Consider the following 22,856-nt stretch of genomic DNA (forward strand, 5'->3'; position numbering starts at 1 on the left):
CCGACCTTGCAGCGTGTTGACATTATCACGTAATTCCTTAAATAAGCCATCCATTCCGGTGTCGACTCCCTAGAGAGTGACATCACCATTACCGGCAATTGCTCCGCCTCCTCACCAACATCGTCCTCATACATGTCGACACACAAGTACCGACACACAGCACACACACAGGGAATGCTCTGATAGAGGACAGGACCCCACTAGCCCTTTGGGGAGACAGAGGGAGAGTTTGCCAGCACACACCAAAAACGCTATATTATACAGGGACAACCTTTATATAAGTGTTTTTCCCTTATAGCATTTTAATATATATATATACATATCGCCAAAAAGTGCCCCCCCTCTCTGTTTTAACCCTGTTTCTGTAGTGCAGTGCAGGGGAGAGCCTGGGAGCCTTCCCACCAGCATTTCTGTGAGGGAAAATGGCGCTGTGTGCTGAGGAGAATAGGCCCCGCCCCCTTTTCGGCGGGCTTCTTCTCCCGTTTTTCTGAGACCTGGCAGGGGTTAAATACATCCATATAGCCTCCAGGGGCTATATGTGATGTATTTTTAGCCAGAATAAGGTACTATACATTGCTGCCCAGGGCGCCCCCAGCAACGCCCTGCACCCTCCGTGACCGTTGGTGTGAAGTGTGTGACAACAATGGCGCACAGCTGCAGTGCTGTGCGCTACCTTCATGAAGACTGAAAAGCCTTCTGCCGCCGGTTTCTGGACCTTCAATCTTCAGCATCTGCAAGGGGGGTCGGCGGCGCGGCTCCGGGACGAACCCCAGGGTGAGACCTGTGTTCCGACTCCCTCTGGAGCTAATGGTGTCCAGTAGCCTAAGAAGCCAATCCATCCTGCACGCAGGTGAGTTGAACTTCTCTCCCCTAAGTCCCTCGATGCAGTGAGCCTGTTGCCAGCAGGACTCACTGAAAATAAGAAACCTAAAAACTTTTTCTAAGCAGCTCCTTAAGAAAGCCACCTAGATTGCACCCTGCTCGGACGGGCACAAAAACCTAACTGAGGCTTGGAGGAGGGTCATAGGGGGAGGAGCCAGTACACACCACCTGATCCTAAAGCTTTAGTTTTGTGCCCTGTCTCCTGCGGAGCCGCTAATCCCCATGGTCCTGACGGAGTCCCCAGCATCCACTTAGGACGTCAGAGAAATACTTGTAATAATTCTGTACATGAAACAAAGTTGGGTAGATTGAACCATAAAAAATTTAAGGTGTTGCTATCTCATTTGCGCTAAAATAATTTCAGAGTTTCGGATATGGGTGACTGTATATAAATGCATAGATTAAATTAAAGGATTGTGCGTGGGATAAACAAAAGGTGAAAATGCATCCAAAACTACAATAATGCCATTTTCAGAGTTTTAGTCACATTCCCATATGTCCCATATTTCCAGAGTATGGACCCAGTGAATAACGTTATCTTTAAGTGGCGTTACCCAATAGAAGACTGTGGACTTCTTTCTGCATTTCCTTTTGAGATTTCCCAGAACCTCCCGCAGCACCCGCGTCATACTGTGCTTGCGCAGAAGGACTCCTGGGCCCTATACCTGGCAGTTCAGTGATAGCAAAGGAGAGCTTTCATCAGGAGAGCTGCTTTTTGTGATATTAATAGCATTTCTATGGACATGCTGACACAATTAACACCGGTAAGTACCCAATAATTGGTGGGATGTATCGCGGATGTGATGCGTAACACTGTACATCCCGCACTGTATCTTAAACTATAAACTATGTTTCGAAGCCCCACTTTATGGGGTTAGCAAAATTCTATAAGGGTTGACGCATGTGTAAATATTTTGTTTACAATCTAAAGCACTGAGACTTTGGATTATTTTACTTCTAATTGCCATTTAACTTGTTATTTCAAATTAGACGACTGCAGTAAAGAAGATTTCCAGTGTATTTCTAAAATGGTAAACAATAGATGTGGCAATGTTTTCATTTAATTATGGTGTATATGGAAAATGTAACTTGCATTAGTACAAGAAGACACTATTATCTATTAGTATATATGGGCAAATATTATAAAATCCTTTGTATGATTAGGGTAATGTGACTTATGTTTTAATTACTAAACATGTGAAGTTGGATTTCCATCTATTGTGGGGGAAAGTATTTGAACACCACATAGACATTCTGCTGTTGTTGTTATTTTTGCCCTAGATGTGACTCAACATACTGTACACACGCAAGCCTACAATTTTGCAAACAGTATTTTTACACATACATCTATTCTAAATGAGGCCCTACACTGAAAAATGGTAAATCATTTATAATCTATGCATAAGACATAGCACCGCCTTCTATTCTGTTTAAATCAAGTTATTCAATAATCATATCTATCGCATAACATAACAAATGTTTACCATTTATATTACAGAACCTGTATAACGATAAACTAAAAAAAAAAAAAAACTTTATGGATCATTTTCTCTGTAGACTAATTTTCTACATTTTCAAGATAATAATATCTGGTTAAAATCAACGTATGTATTGCCACCAGCACCCCTTTAGGACAACAATATGGAGTTTTATTTTTTATTTATGCTCTCCTACCTGGAGACTATGGGGGAGATGTACTAAGCTTTGAAAAGTGATACATTTTACAGTGATAAAGTACCAGTTAATCAGCTCATAGCTGTCATGTTACAGGCTGGGTTTGAAAAATGACCGTTGGGAGCTGGTAGGCTGGTACTTTAGCACCGTGAAATGTATTACTTTTCAAGGCTTAGTGTAGTGAGTCTACACGTTAATAATCTCCCTGCACCCACCCTGCATGGCAAAGGATCATGTAACAGTTTTTTACAAGCACATTATCCTGCATCCCTACTACAGTATTTCTCTAATATACTATAATGTACTATATTACATATTATATTACAGTGCTATCCTACCTATCTAATCGCTCTTTTAGTGGCCGGTTCTCTGATTCCATCTCCTCTTTGATACCTCTATCAGTTGGAGTACCACAAGGCTCAGTCATAGGTCCTCTACTTTTCTCAATCTATACCACATCTCTTGGCAAACTAATCAGCTCTTCTGGATTTCAGTATCATCCGTACGCGGATGATACTCGAAGCTACCTATCCTCCCCTGATTTGTCACCATCTGCATTGGTCCGTGTCACTGAATGCATTTCTACCATTTCATCTTGGATGTCATCTCGCCACAAACTTAACATTTTCAAAACAGAGTTAATTTTATTTCCACCGCCCAATAGTAGGCCATTAACCAAACTACACCAACGTACATCTCGCTTATCTCAAAATGTCTCCTACCCTCACCTATCCGCTTTGCACAAGATCTACGTCTCTCATCCACACTCATTATTCACTCCCATTCAAGAATGCAGGACTTTCTTTGGGCTGCACCCACTCTGTGTAATGCCCTCCCATGCACTATAAGTCGCCCCTCTAGTCTCCAAACCTTCAAGCATTCCCTGAAAACTCACATCTTCAGGCATTCTTATCAAATTCCGGAACAGCTCACATGACCTACACAAGCTTTCCTATTTAATTATATCCCCACTGTACAGTCCACTCATATCCTCACATATTTTCTCTTCTTCACTTTCCCTTCCTCCTGACCTCGGTTCATCATTGCTGTGTGGCCAAGTTGCAATCTGGTGGAGAATTATGCAATAAATAGCACTTATCCTTGTGTATCAATGCCTACTTACCTATAGATCGTAAGCATGCGAGCAGGGCCTTCCTACCTCTATGACTGTTTTTTATTATCCAGTTTTGTTTTATCTTTGTTGTTTCCAATTGTAAAGCGCAACGGAATATGCTGTTCTATACAAGAAACTGTTAATAAATAAATAATAAATATGCTGTACACAAATTAAATTCTTCATGTACTAATTGAGTTTGCAATGCATTATGCACGCTAATACTCACCTGCATCTGCATTCACCTGCCATACCAACATAATCGTCCCTAGTAAAAGCAGATGATCCATGTTGTTACTCACTGCTCTGTATTCCAGCACTCTGATCCAGCACATTTATAGCTGTTAAGCAAACGCTTACATTACACAACCAACTGTTCTTCCTAAGCCACAATGAGAGTTGCATCTGCATAAGTGCAGAATAAAGAAAAGGGAAATTAAGGAAGAGGAAAACGTTAAGACAAATCTGAAGTATATGAAATAAGCAGTTTTTAGCCTAAGAAGAGTCATGGTTTTATGGCAAAGTTTAAATTTCTCTTTAGTGGTTCCATCTTACATTATTTTTCTCTCATTATTCATAGGGCAAAAAATATATTTTTGGTCAAGCAACTAAATGAACACCCTAATAGCTGAAGCCCTTGTGTGTGTTCACCCTGTTGCCAAACACTGAATTAACCTTATCACTAAACACAAAAGACATAGGGGGTCATTCCGAGTTGTTCGCTCGTTATATTTTTCTCGCAACGGAGCGATTAGTCGCTACTGCGCAAGCGCAATGTCCGCAGTGCGACTGCGCCAAGTCAATTTGCTATGTAGTTAGGTATTTTACTCACGGCATTACAAGGTTTTTTCTTCGTTCTGGTGATCGTAATGTGATTGACAGGAAGTGGGTGTTTCTGGGCGGAAACTGGCCGTTTTATGGGTGTGTGCGAAAAAACGCTACAGTTTCTGGGAAAAACGCGGGAGTGGCTGGAGAAACGGAGGAGTGTCTGGGCGAACGCTGGGTGTGTTTGTGACGTCAAACCAGGAATGACAAGCACTGAACTGATCGCACTGGAAGAGTAAGTCTCGAGCTACTCAGAAACTGCACAGAGAAGTCTTTTCGCAATATTGCGAATCTTTCGTTCGCAATTTTGATAAGCTAAGATTCACTCCCAGTAGGCAGCGGCTTAGCGTGTGCAAAGCTGCTAAAAGCAGCTTGCGAGCGAACAACTCGGAATGAGGGCCATAGTTCAATAAACACTGTAAACTAAATAAGTCAGAGATACAGAATTTGGCAAACAAGTAAGATAAGGAAGGTAGTGGGGAGGTAAACCACTTGTATGACGCTCACCTATGTGATGCGACCACAGACAGGTGTCTGTCACCTGGCTTGATCGCAACACCTATGTCCGGTCCGCCCACTGTGTCCTCTGCACAAGTGGTATGAACTTCCTCCCATTGCAGCTATCCCCTGGGAATGATGTGGTGGTGTCTGACGACCGACATCACTCCCGAAATCGCACCCCAGAATGCCTTGCAAATGGTATTCTAGGGTGCATACACTGGAACTAAAAGTGCTGGGAGGGGAACCGCACGTCAATGCTGATCTCTGCATGTGCAGAGATCAGCTGCAGCCGGAAGGATTCCCATCAGCGCCATGCCTTGTTTTTTTTGTCTCCTTCTCCCATCAGCGTCTGATACTGGCTCATAAGATGGGTACATGATCACTAAGAGCTATTGTGCCTTCTGCAACTCACAACTGCCTGTTGTCTCTAGCTACAACGAGTTGCCATACCCTTTCCCTGGACTTGTCACTCCATGTCATGTTTTTGTTGTTTTTATGTTTTGTACTGATCACTGTTGTGCAATGTATTTTTGCCATGTACCTGCTATGTACACTTTGTGCAGAGAATGCTGCACCTTCTTATCTTTCCTGTTGCTGTATCAGAAGTTCCAGTTGCACCTGATGCAGCCTAGTGGTCTCCTCCTGGGTCTTAGGGGTATATTTACTAAGGCTTGGGTGGAGATAAAGTGGACGGAGTTAAAGTATCAGCCAACCAGCTCCTGTCATTTTTCAAACCCAGTCTGTGATATGACAGTTAGGACCTGATTGGCTGGTACTTTATAACCGACCATTTTATCTCCATCCAAGGTTTAGTGAATAGACCCCTTAGTGACTTGCAGCACTTCTGCAGCACTGACGCCCAAAATGCCTTTTAGCATTTCCTCCACTTTATTTGTTTGGATAGATGGGAATCAGTATGTCTTCCTTCAGCATCCCACGGTGACACTACCTGTGAACACATTCAGGATGACATAATTTCAAAAGTTATATTTGTCATAATGACAACTTCCACATCTTTTTCTTGCCAGTCCCTTGCACTAATTTTACATAATATAATTTTTTGTGTACATCAACAATAATAAAACAAGCTTATCTGGAAAAAAACAACTGTGCTGGTATCAGACACTAGAAACAGGGATCCTCTCACAGTTTTTTAGTCCCAATGTGTTTCATCCAAAGGAAGGACATCATCAGACGACGAAGAGTATAAAATAGAATGTAACACATTGCACATTATATAGCACTTCTAAGCATGAAATCAGTGATTCAAATTCCTGTTTAGTGATGGTTAAAATCAATTCTAACATGGAGGAAACAACTTCAACCTAAAACATGTGTATGTGTGTTACGTGACATTTTATTATTTATAACCAGTTATATGTATAGCGCATACATATTCAGCAGCTCCTTACTGAGAATGTTTGGTCAATTTTCATCAGTCGCTGTCCCAGAGGAGCTTACAATCTAAATTCTCTGCCACAAGTACACACACACTAGGGTTCATTGTTTTTGTTCGGGGGAAATCCAAGCACAGGGAAAATAAACAAACTCCACACAGTTAAGACCTGTACACACTGGATGACTTCAGCCCCGTACACGACTAGCGCTATATCGCTGAACAATATATTGTTCAGTGGTATAGGACATACACATCGTTCAGTGACATCATCCCATGCACTCCCCGAACAAGCAGCTCAATGATATAGTTAAAGTTGAGCTGCATGTTCGGTAGATAACGCCTGAACGAGATCGACCTGCGGGTGTGCGCATCGTTCATTGTTCAGACATACACACTAGTTCATTATCATTCATATCGTCCAGTGTGGACGGGGCTTTAGGGCCGTGGTGAAATTCAAACCCATGACTTCAGTGCTGTGCGGCAGTAATGCTAACCATTACACCAACCATACTAATAACATAAGTAATGTCACATTCTGTGCCAGTGCTAGCTGGAACACTTCTGGTTTCGTTTTATTATTGAAACACACTATAAGAATGTTAACTATTGCAATATGGGTTAATATGCTTAAACTATCTATAAAGAAATGAGACGTGTCCGGTTGACCCTTTCTTTAACGCTTAAATTGTGAGGTGTCACCTACACTATCTGACTTATTGATTTTGAGGGTCAGATCAATAAAACGGAGTACATACAAACTCCAACATTCATCTTTTTTCTTTGTGAGTGATGGTGAATAGAGTGACTAGACCTCCCAATAGGTACTATTGGTAGATTAATTGATCAGAAGGGGTCAACCGGACACCGATACTTATTTGTTACTTATATTTTCGCTCATTTATTGCCTATTTTAGCCAGATGTGTTATGATATGTCGCACGAAGCCTAGTATTTTAAATTTGCTTAAAAAAAATAATTTTTTTAATATTAATACAGGTTGAGTATCCCTTATCCGAAATGCTTGGGACCAGAGGTATTTTGGATATCGGATTTTTCCGTATTTTGGAATAATTGCATACCATAATGAGATATCATGTTGATGGGACCTAAATCTAAGCACAGAATGCATTTATATGACATATACACCTTATACACACAGCCTGAAGGTCATTTTAGCCAATATTTTTTATAACTTTGTGCATTAAACAAAGTGTGTCTACATTCACACAATTCATTTATGTTTCATATACACCTTATACACACAGCCTGAAGGTCATTTAATACAATATTTTTAATAACTTTGTGTATTAAACAAAGTTTGTGTACATTGAGTCATCAAAAAACAAAGGTTTCACTATCTCACTCTCACTCAAAAAAGTCCGTATTTCGGAATATTCCGTATTTCGGAATATTTGGATATGGGATACTCAACCTGTATATTTATTCATAAAGCGTGCCCCAGAAAAGACACAGTCTTCCTTTCCTTTTTACGTCTTTGTAAAAAATCCCTTTTGCTTATAGGGGGTCATTCTGACCCAATCGCACGGTGCAGTTTATCGCAGCGGCGCGATCGGGCCAGAACGGTGCCGCAGTGCGCCGGCGCATGCCCAACGGCCGTCGCTGTGCTACGATCGCCTCTGCCTGATTGACAGGCAGAGGCGGTCGCTGGGCGGGAGGGCGGAACGGTGGCGTTTGGCCGCCGTTTCTTGGGCGCAGTCCGGCCAACGCAGGCGGGGGGCAGGCAGCTCAGAAAGCTCAGAAATTGTTGGATTTTTTATGATTGTATTAAGTCAGGAACAAATATATAAACTTACCCAAAAGGATTTTATTAAGAATTATTATTTATTTACTTTTGTAAAATATTTTTTTTCCCTTCAAACATCGGAACATCTTGACCATCACCATCGGACTAGCGTGACTTTGATTACCCCAGAGGCTGCTCATCTGAGCAGCTTTAATAGGTGGATCAAAAAAAACTAAAATGATAAATAATGGCCATGCATGTATATAAAAAATATATAAAATATATCTAAAAATATATACATACATTCTAATATCAGATAAATATACTAATACATATGGTATTTAGATGTGAAACTTGATATGTGTTCTATTTATTATATCAATTGAATAAAAATAAAAAAATAAAAAATAAATGTAAAGTTGATATTAGTGTATATTGTGGATTTATACCTACCAGCGTCCCATTTGGTATAATAGCGCAGGTTATTACATATATTGGGTGGTCTTGTGAAGACAGAACCTTTTTCTTTTTTATGCATCCACAGGCATAATTGATCCCTGCAGCTGATTTTACAAAGGTACAATTTTATTAGATTTCTCACGAGTAGAAAATAGCACCTGGGTCTTTGGTTTACTCCTTTTCATCTGAGCAACCGGCAGGTACACTCTAGGGGGCTGAGGGGGGTTCATTTACATTTCCTGGGAAGCTGCTCCACTGTGCAGCAAATTGGTGGGGGTTCCTGCCGTGCTGACCAATCAACAGTGATCGGTAGCGTGCCAGACACTGGGGGAAGGTACAGGGATGCAGAAGGGCTGGGAGGTCCCTCTGTGATAGGCAGCTGCTAAAAGCATATCTTTTAGCAGCCGGCCACTCTGCTTTTTTTGAATGGTCGCATTGTTTGCAACCAGGTCAGATAACACAAAGCATGGTGAGGTCGCAAATGATGCAACCACACCAGGCAAGTGGTTAAATTACTGTAATTATGGAAGTTTTTGGATAAAAGATTTACATATTTGTGTACATTACAATGGGTGCACATATAAAAAGTATATGTTGGAGTAAAGGGCCTGATTCACAGATTAACGTAAATTTGATATTTACATAATTGTACTGTGCATAGGCAGATCTGTTTCTGTGAAGTTGCTCATAGTGCCCCAAAAACAGCGCATGATTGACATATTGCTGGTGTTTGGAGGCAGTAACAGGGAGCATTCAGAAAATAGGGGCTCGGCAACGTCTTCTTAGCGGTGGAAAGCACAACAGTCGGTATGCTGACTGACAGGGACTATTCCCACTTGTGGGTGTCCAAGGCACCCATAGAGTGGGAATAAAACTGATGCGAGCGCAGCAAGCTACCGAGCCCGCATGGGGCTTCATTGGGCTCCCCTCCCCCCGCAATCTAAACACTGGGAACCCGGCGTCGGTATGGTGACCGCCGATATCCCAACTGTCGGTCACCCATACTCAACCCATTGTTATATGAGTAACGTCTGATACTGTAATACATGAATAGGCAGATCTAGCCTTCCTCACACAATTGCATCTTGTTTCAACTGGAGCTGTGACCACACTGAGGAAGTAGGCTCTAACAGTCACACTATTACACATGGATATTAAACAATATTAATAAGTTTTTTCTGCATCTGTACATAATCTAAAGGCTATACCTGTATGAAGAAAGAAAATGGTTGCTGCCTAGTGAAAATACCTTTATTAAATAAACAGTCTGAAAACAACATACAGTATGGGGGTAATTTAATTGTGGCCAAACAGATTTGCACAGCTGAATTAGTGCGATTTCCACCGAATTTTCCGATGGCGGGATCTTGCTCAAATATGTTTGCTGCCCAAGCACTTTTACGCAAAGAGGAGTGCGAATCGACCGGGCGAAGGGTACCGAGTGCACCTGACCCGGGAACTCGGGGACTGACCCTTTCACACTGCACAGCGACCCGCGTCAACCCGGCAATATACCCGGTTATTTGTGCGGTGTGAAAGGGGTATTTTCTGGGCAAGTAGAGTCAATATATGTTCAAGTCTGCATCACCCTCATCAGAGGCGTCACTGGGTGTGGTGACACCCAGTGCGCACCCTTGATAAGCCAGCATGCCGGAGGCGCTTTCGCGGCAAAAAGGGTGTGTGGCCGCAAATAAATGGGGAGTGGCCTCATGGATCATCACTCCAGGGGCGTGCGCTGGGCTGTACTGGGCTGCCCCCGGAGACTGTCTGCAGCGCTGTCGGCTCCTCTTCTATAACAGGAGCCGGGTGCTGTAGCAGACTTTCACACTGCAGCACCTTTTTCTGTAATTCTATGTACATCAAAACTGCAAATCAATATGTGAACTGTAGTTATTATTCTGGTCAGTGGCGGATCCAGGGGGGGGCACTCGGGCCCGTGCCCCCCCCTGTAATTTGTGCCCCCCCCCGTCCCCCCCCCCCGCTTGTGTCACTGAGACACGCTGCCGCTCAGTCCAGCGGCAGCGTGACTCAGCTGTCAGGAGGAGAGCGCGGCTATCTGGTGGCGTGTTGCAGACTTCAAACCAGCCGCCGGTTCGTGAGCCAATCAGAGCTCGCAGACCGGCAGCCAATCAGGAGCCGCCGGTCCGCGAGCTCTGATTGGCTCACGAACTGGCGGCTAGTTTGAAGTCCTACACGCCGCCAGACATAGCCGCGCTCTCCTCCTGACACCCTCAGAGCCGGCAGAGAAGCAGCAGCAGCGGTAAGCAGCTGCAGAACTGCTGTGGGGGCATTTGTATACCTGGCACTGTGAGGGCAATTGTATACCTGGCACTGTGGGGGCAATTGTTTACCTGGCACTGTGAGGGCAATTGTTTACCTGGCACTGTGTGGGGGCATTTGTATACCTGACACTGTGGGGGCATTTTTGGATCTGGCACTGTAGGGGCATTTTTGGATCTGGCACTGTAGGGGCATTTTTGGATCTGACACCGTGGGGGCATTTTTGGATCTGGCACCGTGGGGGCATTTGTGGATCTGGCACTGTGGGGGCATTTGTGGATCTGGCACTGTGGGGGCAATTGTGGATCTGGCACTGTGGGGGCAATTGTGGATTTGGCACTGCACTATTGGGGGCATATGTCTGTGTATCACGTCTCATTTTAATTGGCCACACTCACTAAATGACTGCGGGCATTACTACAGGCAACATTACTACTGGGGGCAATACGGGCATTGCATAAGGGGCACCACTACTATGGGGTCTATATAAGGGGCACTACCAGTACAGTGGACATTGCATAATGAGCGCTACAACTGTGGGCATTGTATAAGAAGCGCCACCTCACATGCACCGAAGCCGCACGCAAATGTACTTCCCCTTCCATGGTGCCCCCCCTAACATTTTCTTCTGGATCCGCCCCTGATTCTTGTGTACTACCGTGGAAATAATTCCTCTGCAAAATTCAGCCTTTCAACAGCTTTTCTACATCTTATCTGAAGATTACTTTTATCACTATCAAATAACAACACGACACTATTATCATTTTAATTAAACAATGTGTTTCAGTAAGATTCTAAAGCTCACTGCTGACACATTTTTGTATAATCCTCTGGAAACAAACTAGCCCTGTATTTCATTCATTCCTGTGTGTGCTGAGAACGCCTCAGGGAGGTATACAGGGGCAGGAAGGCAAATAGCGGCAACAGCAATCTCTTCGTGTTGCTAGGTAACTGAAAAACACGTAGCCTGTACTGGAAGCTCTACCTGAGCGACAATACATTATAGCATACTTGTTGTTAACCTGTTCCTGCTGCTCAATAATAGCAGCAGCACTGAATACATGTTTTCCAGCTGTACGACCCCTGCACTCCCACTACCAATACAAACGCTGTCGCCTCCATTTTTCTTTTGTTCCTCTGAAGTTCTGGGAATTCTCCATGGCAACCAGGGTAGCTGCGGATCATATTTGTACAGATAGACTATTATATGGTCACAATATACAGCTTCACACATGCTGTGCTATATTGTCATAAAGCAGTTATATCTCATTGCTTTAAACAAGGTTCTAGTATGTTTTGGCGGGGGTTTGATGTAAAGTGGTCGAAGCAGTAGTGGTCGAAACGTAAAAAATAAATACTGTATTGCAGGCCAATATAGGCTTATACCGGCATGTGCGCTCCTACTACACCCGTATATCCGTACATAAATCACGTTAGGCAGCAGCAGGTAGTGACACACCCACAGGCAGCAGCAGGCACGCTGGATGTACATACACCGCACACTTCATCATTCCATCTAACGGCTTTTGTGTGCACCGCAGACTCTGCCTCTTCTCCCTGTCTCCTCCTCTGTCTGCCCCTCCAGCACTCCTTTCTCCCGGCCATCCTACCCCCCATCACTCCCTGCCCGCTCCCCAGTGCTCCATGCTGCGTCTGTTAAGCTGGCTGGAGTATTACTCATTTGGCAGGACACCCATCTATTGCTCTCAATAGAATAGGGACATATCCCTGTACAGGTGGTCCAAAGGAGATCACGCTTCCCTCAACTGCAAGGTCTCCTTAATTCCTCCTCTTTTGTTAAGAAGGGGTATACAGATATCCAGACCCTCCCTCCGTGCCTTTTCTTTCCATTCAGTAGCATCCTTTCCTTACTATAGTATCTACCTCCATCCTGCCTGCTCTGTCCCTTTGTTTTCCTTTGTTTCTGGTCTTCCCTGTGAGATGGTTTAATGCTTCCCTCTTCCTCCTGAATCTTCCTCTGCTGACAGGTAAATGTATGTTTTGGCTACATCTTAGCAGCTAGATTTCCTGTGTGCTTTGCTCAGAGGGATATAGGGGGAGATTTTGCTATTGTCTGCAAATAGGAAACAGAACACAGATATTTACTGGAAATACACATTTATTATATCCTTGCCTGTAAGCTCTGTAATAAACTCATAAAAATTGTGCATTTGCATATATTTATATGCATTACATATTAATAAGCACTGGTTCCCTTATGCATGTTAAAATCCTGGCATGCTTTCATGTTAATCTATGTGGATTGTTATCTGCATATAGGTGTTACATTATCATTCACTGTAATCTTGTGGTTAGGATTTTTACCAGTTATAGCACATATATTCTGTCAGTTATCACATGCTGTGGCAAGTAACAGCACAGACAGTATATGAGCTTATACGTGTTGAAGCATTTCAGCATTATTAAATCACAATGCATTATTCATGTGTATAGCTTCTCCCCGCTATATTTGTGTCTATTATGGCTCACACCTAAAGTTATAAAGTTGCCAATTAAAGATTCTACATGTACAGTATGTAAATTGGATTTGGGTATTTAGTAGATAGGTATTTATTACACCAATTCCAATAATCCATAGAGTAATATGGAGTATATTGGGTGCACTGCGGACCGGTACGAACCTGAGCAGGTTCTATATGAGAATAATCATTCTTATTTCAGGGCAATTATGCACTCACTATCAATCAGCATTAACATCTATTAGACCCACGTTTTAAAGGTAGTTTGCAAAACATGTGGGCATGCATAGCTTGCATTACACAGAAATGCACCCACTTGTCCACCTCACACATGTATTTGTGCACATCCAGATTCTATTATATTCCCATTCACATTGTATGGTGCTACAAACCCATGTGGTGTCTTATAAATAAAATATATTAATAATAGTAGTATAGGACTTATCTCATAAAAGTTCATGCTTTGTACCCGCCTGTTCTCCCACTGTGCAAACATTCCCATCCCTTCTTCTCAGCTGTCATGTTCCACCGGAAGTGGGAACCACTGGGAGGAGAGGAGGGGGCTTGCATAGTTTCCACTTTGGACAAATCTACATTCATTTCTATTCCCTGTATACAGCGCTACAGAACCATGCGGCCCCTTATAAATATAATAATAGTAATAGTTGAGGACTCACCTCACAAAAGGTCCTGTTCCACCTTTACTTGTTCTCCACACCCATTCCCGTACCTGCTATACTTACCTTCTTCTCTTGGCTGTCATGTCCCACCAGCAGCGGGAGCCATTGGGACAGGGGGGAAGGGAGGCGCGCTCACATAATTTCCAATACACAGGAAGGCACCTCATGCATCCATAGATGCACATCCACTTTTCTTTCTTTTCCCTTTGTATGGTGCTATGGAAATCCTGTAGCACCTTATAAATACAATAGAGTAAAAATAATAGTCTTACATCTTACAATGGGGCGTTTTCTGCCTGAGTTCCATAGACATAGAAACATAGAAACTGACGCAGATATGAACCACTTGGCCTATCTAGTCTGCCCCTTCCATCCCTGTCCCTGCTATACTTACCCTCCTCTCAGCTATCATGAGACCTCAATCCTCTATTATTATATAGTTAATTTCTATTTTGGTAATTGCCCCCAGAAAATCAATGTGTCTACTTTTGTAGGATTATTGTCCTGACTGGAAATTTGCATTATAGGAAGAATGAAAGCATGACTACAAAGTACACCCTACTAAGTATGCTTTAGGACCAGTCCTTTCATCAGTGTCAATCTTTCTTCTTAAGTATTGCTCATTTTAGCCTCATTTATGTTTTACGTGAGTGCTGAGGTTGAGGGGAAATTGGGACTTCCTCTATTCTTGTGGGAGAAATATGATCTTAGACATACAAGTAAATGTGTCTTTCCCACTTACTGAGTAATCATGCCACATAAATTAGAATATTGGCCCTCATTCCGAGTTGTTCGCTCACAAGCTGCTTTTAGCAGCATTGCACACGCTAAGCCGCCGCCTACTGGGAGTGAATCTTAGCTTAGCAGAATTGCGAACGAAAGATTCTCAAAATTGCGAATAGAAATTTCTTAGCATTTTCTGAGTAGCTCGACACTGACTCTGCCACTGCGATCAGTTCAGTCAGTTTCGTTCCTGGTTTGACGTCACAAACACACCCAGCGTTCGCCCAGACACTCCCCCGTTTCTCCATCCACTCCCGCGTTTTTCCCAGAAACGGCAGCGTTTTTTCACACACACCCATAAAACGGTCAGTTTCCGCCCAGAAACACCCACTTCCTGTCAATCACACTCCGATCACCAGAACGAAGAAAAAACCTCGTAATGCCGTGAGTAAAATACCAAACTTCTTAGCAAATTTATTTGACGCAGCCGCAGTGCGAACATTGCGCATGCGCAGTTAGCGGAAAATCGCACCGATGCGAAGAAAAATAACGAGCGAACAACTCGGAATGAGGGCCATTGTTATTGCATGCCTGTGCTTCCCTCAGCTCCTCCCATTTGAAGATTTCCACAAGTAAAATGAATGCACATTGTTGCAGCTGCAAATACTAGTTGTACTGCAAGCAATGCATGTTTTGCATTTTTATAGATGGCCTTTATTGTGTTCTTATAGATATATAGTCTTATTTAGAGCCATATCCAATTAGTTTCACTAATTTTTCAGTAAAAAAAAAAAATGGTCTGACCTACGGTCATTATCGTGCTGTCCAAATATAGCCTGTTTTATGTCCAAAATATGTCCCATTTTCAGACGATAACACATGAGATCCAGGTTAAGTATCCGGACCCATGTGTTATCACAACTCTGAGTGCTGGTTATCGGGGATAAGTGTCAGCTATCAGGGCTAATTGTATAGCCCCAGGCGAATCCATTAGCCGTTGTAATTCATCACGACTAATTGGATACTGTCCTTAGTCCTGGTACTCACCTGAAGATACAAGGTGTATAGTAGTGTCTATACCCTGGACAAGTCTTCAGATGCTTATTTATTCATTTTTAAATTATTTCACTGATTTCTTCCTCTTTCCTTAATTAGTTCTAAGAATTAAACATTATACCACAATAAAGGTGCAGGTACTGTGTATGATTAAGTACCATCAGAAAAAAGCACTGGGAATATGCAATATATCTATAAAGGTGCATACACATGGTGAGATACGGGCTAACCCCGATTCTCACTCTGCGATAGGGACTAGATCGGTATCGCATGCATATAATGACTGTGCTTGCGATACTGGCTTTGTCCGATTTTGGCTAAGTGTCAATTTTGACTATCTTTTCTACGTGATGGTCAAAATTGACTTGCCTGCACAGTCTATCTAGGCTTGCGATACCGAATGCATCGCATCGGGATCGCAAGATGTCTTTCACCTTGCAATCTGCACTATACTTACGATTTTGACTATATAGTCAAAATCGTAGGAAACAAATCTCACCGTGTGTACACCTTAAGTCTACAGCAGTATTGCAAAATATAACCAGCTGAACATTACTAGTATAATTAGCTTGTGAGTAAGAACATTTTCCCCAGCTATTGGTGTGCAAATGCGGCATACCTAACAATAAAGGTAATGCACACGGTTCTATATGTCTGTGGGAGTCTTTTATAGCAGTGCAGATAAAGTTATAGGTATTTGCCATACTTGCCTACCTGACCCTCTCCATGAGGGAGAAAATGCTCTGTTCCTGGACTTTCCTGGTAATGTATGATTGCCATCACCTGTGGTGAGCTAGTTAATTGATAAGAAAGGTGTTTCACCACAGGTGATGACAATCATACATTACCAGGAAAGTCCAGGTACAGAGCATTTTCTCCCTCATGGAGAGGGTCAAGTAGGCAAGTATGGTATTTGCATGAATGTAGATTATATCATGTACATATAGTAACTATACTAGATGATAATTAAATGGTTAACTTTACTAGCCATGGTGCTTTACCATAAAAATGCATAGGCACAGTACTATTTTTATTGACAGTTGCACTAATTAGTTCACTGTGTGGCTGATGTGAAGTTGATAACAAGTAGACATTGCTAAAGAAAAAAAAAGCACTTACATAAATAGCGTATTTCAGGGCCGGATTAAGCCTTGGGGGTGCCCAGGGCACTTAAAACAGGGGGGCCCCGATGGAAGGTGGGGGATGTATATTAAATTGTGCATACCTCCCAAGTCCCAACATGTGCCATTCTAGGAGTGACAAAATGCTCTCTACCTGGACTTCCCACTTAATATATGATTGGCGTCACCTGTGTTGAACTATTTAATTGATAAGAAAGGTATATTAACACAGGTGATTGCAATCATAAATTAAGAGGGAAGTCCAGGTAGAGATCATTTTGTCCCTCCTGGAATTGGTCATGGTGGGAGGTATAGATTGTGTATATTAAATTTAAACCAATGGTGTATATTAGTTTTAACTAATAGTTTGATGATGCCTGGGTGCTGTTTATAGCTCCACCTAATTGAAAGACAACTATTTTATAAACTTTTCTTGTAGTAGAACAAAGACAACTTAACCTTAAAATACACATAGAAAAATAAAATAATTTATCTTGTCACATGCAAGAATAGCAGCAGCCTCTGTACTACTTACACACTGGGACAGGACTCAGGAGGACTCTGTGTGTGTCTCTATCTCTAGACCCAAATGGTTTAGTTGCACAATAGTTTACACAGGACTCAGACACCCAGGCGGGGAGGAGGAGAAGCTGGGATCCCTGTGTCACTTACAGCTCTCTCCACCCTCCTATCTCTCCTCTGGTCAGAAAGCTCTGCCGGTAGCTCATGAAACATGATATTCCTGTGTCTCTGCCTGCACTGCATACTGCCTGCTCGCATTCTGCCTGCTGGTACTGCTGCTGCTTAAGAGGGAAAGCTAGTGATGTCAGTGTGCTCCGGCCGGGGGCCCCCTGACAAAGGGGGCCCGGGGTACAGTATGCCCTGCATCCCCCCCTTAATCTGGCTATGGCGTATTTCCTCCTATATGCAGATCTATGTACATATTGAGATGGGTATGCCTCCGCATTGGAAGCACATGCACCTAGCATCTAGATCATGACAAATCATTATTGTGTACTTGCAGCTGCCCCCTGTGCTTATACTGGAGCATGCCTCATTGCACTTTTTTAGATTTGTTTGCACAGATTCTTCATGCAACGTTTTGGTGTCCAAATGCTTATTTCTATTACGTCCTAGAGGATGTTGGGGACACCAAAAGAACCATGGGGTATAGACGGATCCGCAGGAGACATGGGCACTCCAAGACCTTCAAAGGGGCGCGACCTGGCTCCTCCCTCTATATCTCTCCCCAGACTCAGTTTAGAAAATGTGCCCTGCGAGACGGAGGCACTCGGGGGAGCTCTAAAGAGTTTCTCTGAAAAGATTTATGTTAGGTTTTTTATTTTCAGGGAGATCTGCTGGCTACAGACTCCCTGCTTCGTGGGAAAGAGGGGAGAGCAGTCTAGACCCACTTCTAATGAGTTTCAGGGCTCTGCTGTTGCTGACAGGATGCCTTCAGCACCTGAGGGTAGATGAACGCCGGGCGCTCCTGGGTGCTCCCTCCCACAGCCTGCCGTCACCCCCTCTTCAAAGCCAGAAGTCAGAAGACAGGTGAGTATAAGAAGAAAAGAAGACTTCTCTTCAGTGGACGGCATATAGAGGTACCGCGCAGTGGTAGTGCTCAGTGCGCGCCAGGCTCCCATTCTGTACACACCGCTGGGTGTAGGTCGCTGGGGGGGGGGGGGGCGCCCTGGGGAGCTTGTAAAACCTCATAAATAAGGCTGGCATAGTAGTTTCAGTGCCACTGTCCGCAAACCCCCGCCAGGATAAAAATGCAAATTTTAAGCGTGACGAAGCGCGCCATATTGGGGCCGAAGCTTCTTCAAGGCTCACTCGGCGCCATTTCCTCCTCCACACAGCAGCGCTGGTCCTTCCTCACAGCAGCAAGTACCAGGGGCTTGAAAAAAACGAGGGGGGGCAGATTAATTATTTTATATATATATATATATATATATATATATAGCGCTGCAGCTCTGGGACACTTGAGGGTGTTTTTCAGACCTGCAATTTTGGTGCTGGGGTGTGAGCTGGCTTCTTTTCCTTTTGTTCCCTCAGGCTTTCCTTTGGGTGCTTTTCAGGGGGCAACATGTCTGAGGCAGAATTTTCCTCTCAGGGGGATAATTTATTGGGGACACCAAATGTTTTGGGGGCCCTGTCGGCACCGCCGACTGCTGATTGGTTAGCTACTTTGAATGCTTTAAATGCTAATGTTACTATGTTAAACCAAAAGTTTGCTCAATCTGAGTCTCAAATGCAGATGTGGAAGAGATCAGTAGATGACGCTTTATTGCAAGGGTCACTTAAACGTGGTGTTGACCAGATAGTTGACACTGATTCCGACACGGACTCTGATACCGGTGCCGATTATGCTGATTCTAGATTAGATCCTAAATTGGCTAAGAGTATTCAATATATGATTGTTGCTGTTAAAGACATCTTACGTATTGATGAGGACCCTATAAATCCTGAAACTAGGGTCCTTATTTACAAGGAAAAGAGACGCTCGTTTTCTTTTCCTCCATGTTTTGAACTAAATGACCTTTTTGATGGCATTTGGAACAACCCTGATAAGAAGTTTCTCATTCCTAATCGGATCAAGGTGGCGTACCCCTTTCCCGCAGCTGATAGGGATAAGTGGGAAACGCCACCCACAGTAGACAAGGCCCTAGCGCGCTTGTCTAAACAGGTAGCCCTCCCTGCAGCTCAGTCGACGACCTTTAAGGAGCCGGTTGATCGTAAACAAGAGGCTACTTTGAAAGCTATTTTTACTACCACGGGGACGCAGCACCATTGAAAAATGGGCTGAAAGTTTATCTGCTGATTTGGATAATATGGATAGGGATAACATCCTAGTGACGCTTGGTTATATCAGAGACGCAGCTGCGTACTTGAAAGAGGCTGCAGGGGATGCTGGCCTCCTGGGTGCTAAGGCAAATGCTATGTCAGTGGCAGCTAGGCGTGCGCTTTGGACTCATCAGTGGAACGCTAACGCTGATTCCAAGAAAAATATGGAGTCCCTTTCCTTTAAGGGAGGTGAACTCTTTGGGAATGGCCTTACTGATTTAGTGTCAGCGGCCACAGCGGGTAAGTCAACTTATTTACCTTATGTTCCTGCGCAACAAAAGAAACCGCACTATCAAATGCAGTCCTTTCGGCCCAACAAGTATAGAAAAGGCCGAGGTAATTTCTTCCTCGCTACCAGAGGTAGAGGAAGGGGCAAGAGAGCTCCCGCCTCCTCGAGATCACAGGAGCAGAAGTCCTCCCCGGCTTCTGCCAAATCCACCGCATGATGCTGGGTCTCTCCTACAGGAGACCGCACCGGTGGGGGCACGTCTAATGCTCTTCAGTCAGGTCTGGGTTCACTCGGGCCTAGACCCTTGGGTATTGCAAATTGTGACCCAAGGGTACAAGCTGGAATTTCAAGACGTTCCCCCTCGCCGTTTTTCAAATCGACCTTACCAGCTTCGCTTCCAGACAGAGCTCTAGTCTGTGGAGCAATAATACAAAAATTGTGTCAAAATCAGGTTGTGGTCCCGGTTCCCCTGGCACAACAAGGAGAAGGGTTTTATTCAAGCCTGTTTGTGGTGCTAAAGCCGGATGGCTCGGTCAGACCCATCCTCAACCTAAAATCTCTAAATCTCTTCCTAAAGAAATTCAAATTCAAGATGGAGTCTCTCAGAGCGGTGATCTCCAGCCTGGAGGAGGGGGAGTTCATGGTATCTTTGGACATAAAGGATGCTTACCTTCATGTTCCCATTTATCCCCCTCATCAAAGTTATCTCCGGTTTGCAATCCAGGATACTCATTACCAATTTCAGACGTTGCTGTTTGGCCTGTCCACGGCTCCGAGGATTTTCACAAAAGTCATGGTAGAGATGATGGTTCTCCTCAGAAAGCGAGGAGTTACAATTATCCCGTACTTGGACGATCTCCTGATAAAGGCGAGGTCCAAGGAAAAATTGGTACAGGACATTGCGCTCTCTGTTGGTTCTACAACAACACGGCTGGCTCTTCAACCTGCCGAAATCACAGTTAATTCCAACAACTCGGTTGGCATTTTTGGGGATGATTCTGGACACAGTCCAGCAGAGAGTGTTCCTCCCTCTGGAGAAAGCACTGGAAATTCAGAGTTTGGTAAAGCTCATTCTGAAACCACCAACAGTCTCCATTCATCAATGCACTCGGTTGCTGGGGAAAATGGTGGCGGTATACAAGGCCCTCCAAGTTGGGAGGTTCCACACCAGAGTGTTTCAGTGGGACCTGTTGGACAAATGGTCCGGATCCCACCTTCATATGCACCGGAGGATAGTTCTATCCCCCAACACCAGAATCTCATTCCTGTGGTGGCTCCACAGCTCTCACCTATTAGAAGGACGCAGGTTTGGGATCCAAGACTGGATCGTAGTGACCACGGATGCAAGTCTCTGAGGTTGGGGAGCAGTCACACAAGGGGTGATCTTCCAAGGAAGATGGTCAAGTCAGGAAACTCTTCCTCACATAAACGTGCTGGAGTTGAGGGCCATTTACAACGGCCTTCTACAAGCGGAACATCTTTTCCGAAGCCGGCCTGTCCTGATCCAATCGGACAATGTGACAGCAGTAGCGTACATAAACCGCCAAGGCGGCACAAAGAGCAGAACAGCTATGGCAGAAGCCACAAAGATTCTTCGCTGGGCAGAGACTCGGATAAGCGCTCTGTCAGCAATATTTCTTCCGGGAGTGGACAACTGGGAAGCAGACTTCCTCAGTAGACACGATCTACATCCAGGAGAGTGGAGCCTCCATCAGGAGGTCTTCACACTAATCATAAATATTTGGGGGATTCCCCACATAGACATGATGGCGTCCCGCCACAACAAAAAACTTCTAAAGTATTGTTCCCGGTCCAGGGACCCTCAGGCGGCGGCAGTGGATGCACTGACGTCACCTTGGGTGTATCCGTCGGTGTACGTTTTCCCTCCGCATCCTCTCATACCAAAGGTTCTGAGAATTCTAAGAAAATCACTGATTCCAGCGCTCCTTGTAGTTCCAGACTGGCCAAAGAGAATTTGGTAAGCGGATCTTCAGGCGTTGTTAGTCGAAGATCCATGGCCTCTTCCTCTTCGCGAGGATCTGCTGCAGTAGGGGCCGTTCGTCTATCAAGACTTACAGCGGCTACGTTTGACGGCATGGTGGTTGAATGCCAGATTTTAGCCCGTAAGGGTATTCCCAATGAAGTCATCCCCACTCTTATCCTTGCTAGGAAGGGTGTGACGTCAAAGCACTATCACCGTATTTGGAGGAAATATATTTCCTGGTGCAAGTCCAAGAAAGCTCCAGTGGAGAAGTTTGACCTTGGACGTTTTCTCCATTTTCTGCAAAATGGAGTGGATGCGGGCCTTAAATTAGGCTCCATAAAAGTGCAGATTTCTGCTTTATCGATTTTCTTTCAGAAACAATTGGCTTCACTTCCTGAGGTGCAGACCTTTGTAAAAGGGGTCTTGCACATCCAACCTCCCTTTGTGCCACCTGTGGCACCTTGGGACCTTAATGTGGTATTGACATTCCTTAAATCACATTGGTTTGAACCTTTAAGTAAAGTTGCATTGAAATTCCTCACTTGGAAGGTTGTCATTTTGTTAGCATTGGCATCCGCTAGGCGGGTGTCTGAATTGGCGGCCTTGTCCCACAAGAGCCCTTATTTGATCTTCCATGAAGATAGGGCAGAATTGAGAACTCAGCAACGATTTCTGCCAAAGGTGGTTTCCTCTTTTCATATTAACCAACCTATTGTGGTGCCAGTGGCTACTGGCACTTTGGCTGACGAAAAGTCTCTGGATGTGGTCAGAGCTTTGAAAATTTATGTCGCCAGAACGGCTCCACTTCGGAAAACAGAGTCTCTGTTTCAATAAAATTGGGTGTCCTGCTTCCAAGCAGACC

The 22,856-nt window shown here is 44.0% G+C and overlaps 2 protein-coding genes across 3 annotated transcripts in view; one reads left to right on the forward strand and one right to left on the reverse strand.

The window, feature by feature from the left end:
- AZU1 (azurocidin 1) overlaps nt 1-12,844 on the reverse strand; it is a 29,878-nt gene extending 17,034 nt beyond the window's left edge. The window contains exons 1-2 of one of the 2 annotated variants that reach the window (XM_063914385.1): nt 12,762-12,844; nt 3,900-4,075 (exon numbers count right to left, since the gene is read on the reverse strand). In XM_063914385.1, coding sequence (XP_063770455.1) covers nt 3,900-4,005 — 106 coding nt within the window. In that variant the 5' untranslated portion in view covers nt 4,006-4,075; nt 12,762-12,844. Of the gene's footprint in view, nt 1-3,899; nt 4,076-12,300; nt 12,394-12,761 lie in introns of those variants that run through there. The other variant, XM_063914383.1, reaches the window with a different exon arrangement.
- The window catches only part of PLPPR3 (phospholipid phosphatase related 3), a 47,150-nt gene continuing 36,429 nt past the window's right edge, over nt 12,136-22,856 (forward strand). The window contains exon 1 of the mRNA XM_063914382.1: nt 12,136-12,865. The gene's annotated coding sequence lies outside the window, so the exon portion shown is untranslated. The remainder of the gene's footprint in view (nt 12,866-22,856) is intronic.

The sequence above is a fragment of the Pseudophryne corroboree genome, chromosome 1 (assembly GCF_028390025.1).
Source record: "Pseudophryne corroboree isolate aPseCor3 chromosome 1, aPseCor3.hap2, whole genome shotgun sequence".
Classification (NCBI taxonomy): domain Eukaryota; kingdom Metazoa; phylum Chordata; class Amphibia; order Anura; family Myobatrachidae; genus Pseudophryne; species Pseudophryne corroboree.